A 13345-nucleotide genomic window follows, 5' to 3' on the forward strand; every position below is an offset into this window, starting at 1 on the left:
TAACTTTGGAATAATTCCTTTGGAGATTCCAGTACTCATTATCCTCATTTCACTCTCTCTGACATTTCTAAAAACTTGCCAATTCCTGGGGATAGGAAAAAAAATAATTGCATGTAATTAAATATTGGCATGTTATCTATAATAAAAGCTCTTTGTAAGAATACTTGTCTTCAATTAACTGTTGTCCGCCTCCTGGACAGGTTGCTTTTCTCCTTTTTTAAAATTGTGGAGTTAGTATTTCCTGGAGAGAAAGGTAGATACTAATTGTCTGCAAGAACAGAAGGATCGAGCCAGGCTTACAGGCTGCCCTGAGCACAAAGGGAAATTGCAATAGAAGGTAAGGATAAGGAAAACACATTCAAAATGTTGTACTCCATTGTTTCCAGTTGCTGTTTCTATAATCACCACAAGCCATTAGCTCTGGAGCCCCACAGAGACTGGTCTGTGGCAATACAGCTTTCCTGAAGCACTGACTCTGTATTTTAAATATTCTTAAACATTGCATATTCTTATTCTACCCATAGAATTTGGAATAGAGAATGGTACATTTTCTAAGATTGTTATAAGTTTTTCTACACCAAAGGTTCCCATTGTGCTTTTTTCTTTATTTTTGGTGGGAGCAAGGGGAACAGTTATCTGGCTATATTTACATTCAGGATGTTTCTATGGACATATGTTACCTGCAGTGCATGATATTTCTAAAAGCACCGTCTACTGGGCTTCACAGCACTGCTAAGTGATGTTTGTGGGAAGAAAAAAAAAAACAGAAAATTTAGGTTTTGATATAATTAAAGTATTAAGTATTTAGTAACTTAAGATCAACTCTCAATTAATTTGAAGCTTCTGCTAGAAGTTTTTTTTTTTTTAAATTATTATTACTATTTCAGGATGGTACACCAAGATAAAAGGTTAGACAATGCTAGCAAGATCTTGTTCTCATACTGAGCTGCTTTACTTAAGGTATTTGAGTGATATATTAGAAATATTAACTAAAAAAAGAAACCAATACAATAGAACTATTCTTTAGAGTAACTTTTATAAATATATATATAGCAAAATATAAATTCAAAAAGTTCTGAATTGTTCTGAGATTAATTAATTTGAGATATAAACCAGGAAAAATGTTTGGACTTCTATTTTTTTTTCTTGCACTTTTTTTCTTCCTCATTTATAAGAGATTTTATTTTAAAAATGAAATTTATGTGAAAGGAAATGGTAGTGATTTATAGTGAAAATCTGTCACCATACGTAATAAGTGTTCCTAAACTACAGCACAAACTATACGTGGTTTTTAGTAATTGCTCTGCCTTCCAGCTATGAATGGGGGACCAGAGGAAATAGTTAAGCATTCTAATGTCCTGTGCGATGGAACTCAAGATAAGCTTTTTTAGATTTATCTTTAGATTTAGATTTTTAAAGCTTATATTTATCTCAAATAAGCTTTAAATCTTTCTCAAGATAAGCTTATTAAAAAAACCTCTCATTTACAAAACACAAATTTACATGTGTTAGTTCAACATGTTAGACATGATGCTAGTTTTGCCAACAGCGTTGTGCAGTTCCAAATAATCAGCAGGACAAGTGCAGCATAAACAGCCGAATTCTGTCTTTGATATCACCATAGCTACCACTGAATCTGGATTCTAGGTGGTCTCTCTCCTGTCTTGGAACAAAAGTATTTCAAAATAGACAGAGATTGTCTCATTTTTAGCTATCAATGCAAAAAGATTCACCATAGAGAGAAAGTACAATTGAAGAATTCCAGCTGATCTGTTTCCTTCAGAAGATAGATGTCAGAAAGCTTTGAGCTTCACATAAAGGCCCATGCTACTACACAGTGCTAACACACACAACTTGTCTGTACGTATTCTGACATCTATATAGTTTGAATATACTTGCTACACTGATTTTTCTATGCTATCATACAAATTTGAGCCAACAAAAATTTCACTTGTTCAATGAATAGAATACAGCAATAGAGATGATCTATCCTGCTTAAATACAAAAGATCTCAGTAGACCGCTTTTTATCCCCATTCCTTATTAAATTCCAATTTCTTCTTAGATGAAAAACTTCTGCTATCACTAACATAGATATAACTACTGGAAAAACTAATGACTGAATGAAATTTTATTTAAGAAACAGTAACTCACAGCAAAAGCTAGTAATGTATTTTTCTAAAAACCAACAACCCTAAAAAGAGTAACGTAAATTTAAAAGTTGACACATTGCTACAACCCTCACATTAAACTGCAAAAGATTATTTCAATTACAAATAAGTACAGAAAAAGAACATTTAGAGTTGAGATAATTAATCTATCCTATTGTCCTTTCAGTTTTCACATATTCAAAACCCAGCCAAGAAAATACATTGTTTTATTTCAGAAACAAATTCAATTGATACTCACAATAAATTTGCGATCTAACCAGTAGGAATGGAACTACCTTCCGTTGCATAAGAAAGTTTTAAGTAGCAAAGCATTATAATAGAGTATAAATTTCAACAAATCCAATGAATTAAAGAGCTAATGCTTAGAAGAGAAAAAGCTTTAAGCGTCCATGAAAAGAAAAAGAAAGGCCTGGGCAGCAACTTGAGAGCTCCGTGTAATGTTTGCAATGCTAGTACATATCGACATATGAATGATCAACACCAAAACAAAACAAAGAAAAAAAATAGTGAGAGAATGTACAGAATCAGAATAAAATAATAAATGTAAGAAATGAAAAAGAGCTGTTTGACATTAGCTTTACTGCTGTTTCACCTCCCCTCAGAACATTTATTGTTTGACTTGTCTAATTACTTATATTTTACTCTTAATATCCTCAAATTACATGAAAATTTTGTTTAAAAATGTATAAGTCCTTCTTTTAGAAGTTTTTCAACATCCTGAGTTACTATAATAACCTTATTCTCTTTCCATATAGTGATATATAGCAATATAGATATATAGAGAGGTACAGACCTCTCTAAGAAAAGCAAAGCAGCGTCTTACATCCAAATTGGTGGGAGCTTTTTCTCTGATCACTAAGTACAAGTTGACCGCCATGTAGTGTGACTGCACTGCACAACTTACATTCAACTGCATGCAAATGATTTATAAATTATTTTTCTGTATTAATTTCAGTATTGCATACAGCTTAAACTATTAATGACACACTGAATTATTATTATGACTGAATGGAAACAGTAAGTTACGGCTTGCATGTGCTGTAGCGCAGCATGAGCTGCGTCATCACCTTGTTTCCTTTATAAAATAACAGATTGTTTTAGGTATCACATAGTATGATGAACAGTTAGTAGTGGTGGTGGTAACACCAGAACACACTGAATGGTATCAGTACCTGTACTTCTAGGATAAGTACCGTACAAACATTTTTGGAGTGGAAGAAAGAATGGAGTAGGTGTACCTCAGGCTTTAACTTGGCCACACCGGGCACAATTTCTTGTATTTCTTTACCTAGCTGAAGCAATTTCTCCTTCTGGAGAAAATACTGTGAATTTTTGCAGTTGCCATTCATCTGACAAGATGCAAAGTGAAACTGCCTTAAAGCAACAAATGAAATATCCTGGAAGTGGCAGCTTGGTTATTAAGGAATGTTTCTTCGCATTTCAGAACACTGACATAATTTGATGTGATTCACATTATCTGCTGGAGGAGTGTGTATGCAGAAAGAACAGCTCTGGGAAGCCCTGAAATGGAGTGCAGTCTTAAACTGTCCCAAGTAGCAAAACATGTAACAAAGGAAATTTGCACCTGTGAGAAAGGGTAAAGAGGGGTGAAATTTTTGAATTAGTACTTCTTGAATTAGTCAACTCAAAGAAGGAACAACCTAGGAAAATAAGATTTTGTGTCCTGTAATAAAAGCTCAAACCCACAATGGTTCACCTAGTCCTGTGCTATATGCTACACCTGAAATATTCCAGAAACTGAACTGCACGTATTAAAACAAAAAGAACAAACAAAAACCAACCAAACAAAACCAACCAACCAAGTAAACTTATTTTCTTATCCTTTTTTATCCTTTCCTCTTTTCAGCTTTTTTTTCTTCCAGGGTAAGATCTTGCTGCTTGCAGGATAAGATCTTACCACCAGAATTTATATTTCAACACTTCAAATCAAAGACATCGTTCCCTTTCTCAAACTCACATGAAATGCTACTTGTGAAAAATTCAGCAAAATTTTATTCATGAAAACAAATTCTATAAAACACACTAACAAAGAGGAGCAGTTGCTGAAAGAAGTTGTTATATTTCTTTTTATTACTGGTGACTAGTAAGTACTTAGAGATTTATTTTGGTTTCTGATGCACAGCAGATTTCAGCTTGGTTTCTGACAACACTTTCAACATTTCTACTTTTATGAATTCAAAAGTAAAAACTAAAGGAAACTAAAATGTAAAGCAGTAAAAGTAGTTTGCGATATTTCCAGGAGACATGTGATTGAGAAAACATACTTTTACCAGACCTGAAAAAAGAGACTCTCACCAAAGCTGCCTACTCTATAATTCCTCTTCCTGGCATTATCATCCCCTTATTAGTTATGCAACGTCACTTATTTTTAAGAAATCATAACTGATATACTATGAAGTAATAAGAGACCAGCAGTTGAGTGTTCTGAACAAAGAACACCTGCCAAGTTATATTGACATGAAGAGCCTGAGGGGGGGCTGTGGGGGTTCCGAAACTTCAAATAACACCCATGTATTAACATAGAGTGTGACAATAACAGAATCAGAAGATAATGAAGAGATTCAAGCCCTAAACAACGGTCTCATTTATACCACTATCCAAAGAATCTGGAATCACACTGCTGATATCCAAAAGTGCTATGTCATCTTCAGTCTTGTAATTACACTAAAATTTCCACAGTCTGCTCAGTGTCATTCACAGGCATTTTGATATTTAGTATTCACCCAGCAGATGGGCTTTTTAGTGAGTCTTTACTCACGTGTACATGAATAATTTTGAAGTGGCAACAGATCAAATTTCAGAGATATACTTGAGGTCTCCCATGCAAGAGGTGAATATCTCTGCCCGTTAAACACTGTCAGCATTTAGATACATTTCTGCTGGCATTCTGTTTGCCACCTCCCAAACTGGCTCACACATTTTAATGGCAGTACACTTCTCAGACACGTCCTACAAGAACCAAAATGGATGCTGGGTGCTTGAGCCCCAGTGCTTGCTTTTCAGGACTGCCAGGTAGAATGCTTTCTCATTTACTGTGGTGACAATTAGTAATACATGCTGATCATATCAGATGAAAGAGAGCTTTTATGAAATTCAGACACAGCAACAGAAGTAACACACCATAGTGAACAGAGGATAAAAACAGAAAAGCATGCTTATATCCGGCTGTCCTTGGATCAACTGGATCAGAGATTCAACTTCTATTTAGGACACCCACACATATACATGACTGCAAATCCTGTTCTCATCTGATTCTTAGACCAAGTCCTCAGGTTAGGTTTCAGATAAAACATATCGATTTAGGTAAGCATGAGTCGTACCACATGAATTTGCGTGGTTCTTCGCATGTCCTGAAAATGGGAGCGGTTATGTTTTTCTAATGTATTCCTTCTACTTTATATGTAAAGTAGTAAATCTAGTGTTAAAATTGGCAAATAACCAATAAAATATGCTATGATTAGATAACTTTTAGATTTTGTTACACTAAATAAAATAAAGTCATATAAAAAAAATAGCTGAGTTGTAGCAGGCTACATATCCAGTGCCTTGCATGGTTGTTATGATATTAAGCAAAACAATCACTTAATTGAAATACTATATAGCTTTTCTCCACTGAAACAAAAAAACTATAATAATAGATTTCTTCCAAAATGTGTCTTAAAAAAAAAGTCATCAGGCACAGAAGCTAATTATATTCAAAAAACAGAAATCTCTCTTAAATTTTATGGTAATTTGGCAGAGGTCAGTTCCCTTTTTCTAATCCAGAAGACAGACAACTTTGAAAACTGAGTCAACAAAGCGCTAAATAATCATCAACACAGCACCAGCAGCAAATAATCCAGGTCCCACTGAATCTTACTTTAGTCAGTGCCCGCATATCTATTTTAACAAAAGGATAATTTACACCCTAAACTTCCTGAATGCTGTTCAAAATGAGAACAGGTAACAAAAACTGTGCATTAAGAAAACGGAATTAAGAAAGAAAGAGTTCTTACTTGTTAAATTTAGGACCTATAAAGCTTAAATATCATTGGTGCCATTATAAAACATGTACTGAAGCACTTTTTTTTTTTTCTACCCAGGAACTATCACTAACAGAAGAGTAGGATTGGCATAAATCTATGAATTATTGCATACATTAGGTCAATGTAAACATGAGTTTAATAACATTTAAAAGAACATCCACCAAAAATGGCAGATATCTTTGTATTAGAACAAATACAAAGAAAAAGATGGGAAATACTGACAGCTTACAGAAAACGAATCAAGTACAGTTATTATGGGTTATAATGTATCATAGGGTATAATTATTTTTGCCAAGGCATTTGACTTTCTATATTCATTCTCTCTATTTCTTTGATCCCTCACTTGAGGCTTGAACTTTATCTTCAAAGTAATTAAAGCAGGTTAGGATATGTGTGATAGTTCACATGGTTAAGAAAGTTCAGGGGAAAAAAAAGGGACTGAAATGAAGCAGTCCTTTTAAGGATTGTTAATGATTCTTTTCTGCTCATTCTGCTTAATTCCTGTGAGCCTAACACCTCTAGGTACAGCATTTAATCTGTGCGTGCTATTGGATAGCTTTTGTTTATAGCTTTCATGACATTTTTACTAATAGATCAGCACATCAAAAGGTAGCAGTTTCCAATAAAATACTGCCAGTTTTTTTGTGTGAATCAGATACTCATTGTTTGCAAAAGTTACACAAGGAGGCAGATACTCACGAAACACTGCTGCAGATTTTCGTGAAACTGTATTTACATACGAGCTGAATGTTGCTAGGAAATAAAATACCTGAAGCACACAGAATAGCCTTGTACCAGAGAAAAACTAGACATGATTTCAGGATTGAGTAACTTGCAGAAATTCACCGTTCTAACTGGTTAATTTCTGAGATGAGTGCTAACACAGCACATGAGCCACAGCGAGTGGCAAGCTAATGACAGCAAGTTTAAAGGCTATGTAACCTAGTGATGTCTGAGGAGGATTTTCCATACTTAATAATGCTGTTGTTGGGTAGAACTTGTATTTTTATAGCTCCTCTTCCTAGAAAAGAGCCAATGCAGCTCTTGAATACAGTAAGAACAGAGTAAAAGAATGAATATAATACATAAAACCATGTCTTCTGAAAGGGATGGTATCTCAGTGCTGCAATCTTAAACTTCCAGTGGGACAGAACCCTGGCAAGAGAAGATGGATACCTTGGTGGAAAGTAAAAGAAAAAATATGCATCAAGGATTTACGACCAAGAAAAAAGGAAGTAAATCAGATCTCTGGGTGTAGCAAAAGGGGACCAAACATCACGGGACAATAGACTGAAAATAGCCGAAGAAAAAAGAAATCTTCAGGTCAAAGATCAGGTGGTCTAAGTCAGCGTAGCCCCAGGGAAGTTACGCTCACTTAGGCCTGGTTAGAATCTGGCTCAGCAACTTGAAAAAAAGAAAGGGAAAAGCTTAAGGATAAACAAGGGGCTGAGCATAAAGAAATACGTATTTCCCTTCTTCTGTGGAGAGGGAAGAAAATTCTTATTAAGAGAGCTGAAAGGCTGGGGGAACAGACAACTAAGCAAGAGGACAAAAAGCCAGAAGCACAAAGCACGGGAAGTAAAAAGAAACTGATTTAATGGTAGCATGGCCACATCGTAAAGAAACACTTCTATGGAAAAAGTGAAGAAAGAAGTGGTGCAGAGAAAAATTGTGCGCTTTTAATGTATTCCTATTGAGGTTACTACATCTTATGCATGCCTGTCTGATGTACTTTAGTATCATTCTTGGTTCATTGTCATCTGTACATTCTTCTTCTTCTTAACACAAAATAAAGTCTAGGTTAAGGTTCTCTGAACACACGATTCCACTCCCGGATCACTGCAACCCTTGTTACGTTAGACAGACAGAACTTTGCAGGTGTGGTGATCAGTCTGTCTCCCTGTCATCACTGCAAAGTTATTTTGTGAGCAAGATCTTTATTCAGGGGAATCCTGCAGCAAATATCATGGGGGTTGGGGAGTACATGAAAAGAAAGAATAACTACAATGGATAAAAATCCTTTAAGATTTAAAGTGCAATGTGTCCTGAGCTGAAATGATTAATTTTGTCAATGCTGTTTGACATCCACTACATCCATAAGCGCTGTTTTTAAGTGGCTACAAGTGCACACAATATGAACGCAGAGTGATACAAGAAAAGATGCATTTATGTAACATTATTTTATTTTGTCTGACTTGTATTATAACACATGAAGTAATTCCTTCATGTCACAGACTGAGGATGTATTTTAACTAAGTTAAACACAAGTGCTGCTCTGAAGCCAAACATGTTTTCCTTATGGGAAATATTATCATTGGCACAGTGCTGTGAAAAGTTCCACTTCTGAACTCGTAGTTCTCACACTACATAGTTCTCATACTAGAAAAGTAGTATCTCAAAGCTAAGTAATTGCTCTGGATAGTGTGCAAACTGAAGATAATATACACACAATGACAGAAAATGGAATGTGCACATATAAACTGAACCTTGTTTATAACCCTGGTAACAAAGCTAATTTACTCCCAATTGCAAAATCCTGAATATAACTCTCTAAAATAATATGTAAACACCTCTAATGCAGCAGCTATTCATGTTGCATACATCTGTATGCTGTATTTATACAGATGTACACAGATAAAACACACACCCATGTACACGCATTCTAACACTACACAAAGACACACAGGCCTAAGTTTACAAGCAAGGAGTAGGTACAAATGAGCATACATAAATTAGGAAAATATGTTATGTTGGACAACATCCTGTGTTGTCACTGAAACATACTCACCATTTGCAGAAGATCAGAAGAAACCATCTGCATGCAACACATCGCTGTTGCCAAAGCACAGACAATGGTGGAGATGATATTGAGAGCGCATACACTGAACAACAGATCCTGTGAAAAGACATGCATCAGAATATCATCTCTTATGTCAGGGACACAAAGGACAGGAAATATTTTTAGCAATTTGATAATAATCACCGTCACTTGCTATCAATTTCATATGGTCTCAATTAGCTGTGTAGAACTCATTCAGCATGTAATACTGTCTTTTAAACCAGCAGCAAACAATCCAGAGACAAACATCTTAAATCAGAGACAAACATCTTTAGGGACGTGGTTTAGTACTGCACTTCCTAGTGGTATGATGGCTGTACTTGACCTCACGGGTCCTTTCCGACACAAATGACACTACGATCTTCCCTTCCCCACCTATCAAACTACATTTGGTATTAGGGATTTCGTCATAAATATTAATACTTCAAGTTTTCCAGCTACTTTGCAAAAGACAAATTGCTGCTTTCATAGTAGACCCCGAGCTACAGCTCTCACTAGCAAAATACTAAGAAATGCACTTCTGGTTAAAAACAAAGCAAAACAAAAACACAAAGAAATTTCATTGCCTTCAATATTTGAAATCTACCTATTAGGGTTATGTGATAAAAAAAATCAATGGAAAATGTAGCATGAAATCTAGAAATTTACCCTATATCAGATACTCTATGCATCTGAAACATTAGAAAGAAACATACATATTTTTAGGTATGAGAAAAAAGCACTGACTGCATCTGCGTGTTTCACCTTGTGCTGACAAAGGAAGTGCATACTGCCACATTGGTTTTGTTTTTAATACATTTTCCAAACAGAACAAGTATTTCTACTTACTAAGTAGAATGAGAGAAACATTTTAATTATAGGTATAATTAAAAACAAAAAAGAAAGTTATAATTAAAAAAAAGCATCCATTTCTTCCAATGACTGGATTTTTATTTTTCTTACAAGTAAAGAAAAGGAACAGCGGTTCATCCAACATGCTGGTAATGTTCCAAAACCACTACAGTCCTTCTACAGCAACTGCCTACCTGCCGTCGTACTTGTGACAACGATGTTGCTCAGTTAGTATTCAGAATAGCCAGTAAAAGTATTTCACAGAGAACAGATGAGAAACAATCCCCAAATTGTTAATATACCACAAGTAAAAACACTCTCTGCATAAAAAGCCTCCTAAAGGATCTAAGTTACAAACTACAGGCCTTTAGAACCAAAAGTTTTAGCTAATCCAGAGGTATAACTTGATACCATCTATGCTCAATAATACACTCTGGATCCTAATTTACAACTTTGATATAAAGTGTCCCTAAGGCCCTCGTACTGCTTCTGTACCTCAGGACAGATGTTTCTTTCATCTGTTCCTAAAGATCCCACAGCTCGCTCCATCCCGCAATTCCGATGTTTAACCACCTGCAATACCATTAAAATGTTTTCCTTATGTCCAGCCTACAGTAAACAACCACTGCTCTTTTTCTTCCACAGCTTTTGAGAACAGGCCGTTACCACAGTGTTTTACATTTTTAGACTCAGTCATCACGCTTAAAGTCTTTCCTCCTTTATTGCAGAACGTTAACCCAACTTCTTGAAATCCTTGACCAAGACCAATTTTCTAGGCCTCTGATTATTTTCTTCGATTTCCTCTGGTTCACCTTCAAGCTTCTCCACATTTTTCCTCAAATGCAGAATTCTAAATGGGGCATAACTGAGGTCTTGCAAATGTTGACTCTAAGCGTCAGGATTATCATTTGTCCTTTATAAACTATACTCATCCTTACACATCCTGCGGTGATAACTGAGGGGTTTTGCAACAGTAATTTACTGACTTATCTTCTGTCCACAGAGCTCCAGATCCTTCCCTGTAGAACTACTATCCTCTTTGTCCTGCTCCTGGGTAAGGACAGAAGCAAAACCACAAAGACAAAACTATTTTTATTTGAGAAATGCTACAGAGCAAACCTCATTCTTACTTATACTTACCTGAGTTTAAGATTTTTGAAAGAGGCTATGCTAGCTCTCTGCTAAATCTATGCTAAGTAAAGCTCATTATAGACATGAAAAGGAATAAAACAGCAAACAAAAAAGAACCTGTACAATTACTTCATAATTACAGAAAAGTAGACTGCAAGATAAACTGAAAAGCACCAGATGAGAGAAACTATAAAAGCCTGAAACTTCAAAAACACTCAGGAGCGGGGCTTTTAAGGTGATATTGTGGTATTTTACTTCACATCTATTTTGTTATTACTGTTATTAAATTTAAGTTATCACCTAACATACCTGGCGCGTCAAGCAATATAGACAAAGCATTAATATTAGATATTAGTCTAGCTAATCTGAAAACTGTTTCTGTGGAAAATTATCAAGTGGCTAGCATAAAAATGGTATGAGGTCCCCTACTAGTACTCCTCCACTCCTGAAACAAAAGACAAACACTAGACTATTTCCCATCGAAAGAGAGGCAGTTACTTTTTAAAGGATTTTAAGCCCTTTAAACCACAAAATAGTTGTATATTGGTGGTTAGTGAAAGTTCATCTGAAATATCAAACAGCAACTATAATAGTAGGAATCAGTAACACTGTATTTATAGTCATTTATAAAAATAGGGAATACACGAAACCCATTTAACATTACATGAATAGAGAAAAAGAATTATTTTTTTTTCCCCAAAAATTCCTTTCTCCCTTACTCTAAATCAAAGAGTAAAGCCAAACGATGCATTTCATTTTCTGTTTAGTTATTTTATCCTTCTCTGCCAGTTCTTCTGGAAAAATGTTTCCAGACAGCATCAGACTAAATGTTTTATTTTTTATGCATTGCTAACTACTGTGAAACAACAGACAAAGTAAGTTGAGTCTGCAAGTAGCCTGGGCTTCAGTACTGTCCCAGACTGAACACTCACATTGATCACAACTCTGCTGTGGTTTGAGATTTGTCCCTTGCCATGGGTAGCTGAACTCAGTCTGCCTTTCAGCATTGTGTTTATAAGGTAGGGCAGGGATTACTGCCCACCGAAACAATGGCCCTTTTCCCACAGACTCCTTTCCCAGGTCAAGCAGACAACAGCTAGAGCACTGTTCCCACTGCAATCTTTCTGGTCAGTAAAGATGCAATAAGAATGTTTCAAATGTAGCGATGCAAAATTTTTATGTATTTCATGAAGTTCTAGAAAGAGAAGATATCAGCCAAAAATGTATCAAGACAGCAAAGCTAAACAAATTCAGAAAAGATTTAAATTTTTAACAGTGAAAGCAATAACAGAGCAATGACTGTGGTATCCTCACTATCACTAGGCATTTCTTAAATCAAGACTACTACCTCATTTGATAAAGTATGTTTTAATTCAGAAAGGATTCAACCCACAAACCAACAAGTAACACTTCCACTGCACCCTCAAACCCAATCCAACCCCCAAACACACATTATTCAGCATCAGGCTATTTACCATCTTCAGGGAATTTCTTCCGTGTCCTGTTGAACAGGTAATTAGGTAATCCATAGCACACGCATTTAGTGCACTATAATAGCGAGTGGGCAAGTAGTAGCCTTTCAAAATCTAAAACCCTCTATGGCCAAACATGCTACCCAGAAAGACAATGTTGGTGCTTATGCAGATTCCAGCTGGAACATGATGACAATTAGGATGTCCTTTAGGAAACGTCTCTGAAAAGGCAGTAACCACAACAGGGACTAACCTCATTCTCCGCAGCACCTGCCACAGATGACTACATTTATAGCTGTCTCAAGGAGGAGGAAATCTATGTCCAGTACAAGAACCAGGAGATTTAGTGACAGATCTTTTTTTGATTTCTGCAATACCTACACTGATCAGAGAACACAACATTGTCTCACTGTCAATGTTTCTCAGATGGGAAACATAACACAACATCGTTTTCAGATATGCACAATGGCAGCAAACTTGGGTAGCTGTTAAATTCACTGAAGCAACTTTTATTAAACAGATTCTGACAAGCCAAAATTGTAAGGAGTGTTGGGTATAGCCTTCTCACCTCACTGAACTGAGAAGCAGTGTCTGCCCAAGAAAAGGAGGTGTGTTGTCCAGGTTAGATGGTGTTATGTGCTGACTGGCTTTTTGCCTTCCATTAGTAGGATTCTTATGAAATATGCTGTTACTGAAGAGACAGGCTGAACCTTTAAAATGTGGAGGAATCATTGAGATATTTGGAGAAATAAAGGATATAAATGAAAGAAAAAAGACAATAATTAACAAATAATTTGGACAAATTAGCATGAAGTGCAGAAATTCTTCACTCAGAGGGTGGTGAGGCCCTGGCACA

The 13345-nt window shown here is 35.8% G+C and overlaps 1 protein-coding gene across 16 annotated transcripts in view; it reads right to left on the reverse strand.

The window, feature by feature from the left end:
• Positions 1–13345, reverse strand: part of ENTREP2 (endosomal transmembrane epsin interactor 2) — a 148713-nt gene that overhangs the window by 37527 nt on the left and 97841 nt on the right. For all 16 annotated transcript variants that reach the window (XR_014588807.1, XM_083851017.1, XM_083851024.1 and 13 more), the window contains one exon: positions 9005–9112. Coding sequence is in view for 15 of the 16 variants with exons in the window: in XM_083851017.1 (XP_083707143.1) it covers positions 9005–9112 (108 nt within the window). In the remaining variant the exon portion in view is untranslated. The remainder of the gene's footprint in view (positions 1–9004; positions 9113–13345) is intronic.

The sequence above is a fragment of the Anser anser genome (assembly GCF_964211835.1).
Source record: "Anser anser genome assembly, chromosome: 10".
In the NCBI taxonomy this organism is placed as follows: domain Eukaryota; kingdom Metazoa; phylum Chordata; class Aves; order Anseriformes; family Anatidae; genus Anser; species Anser anser.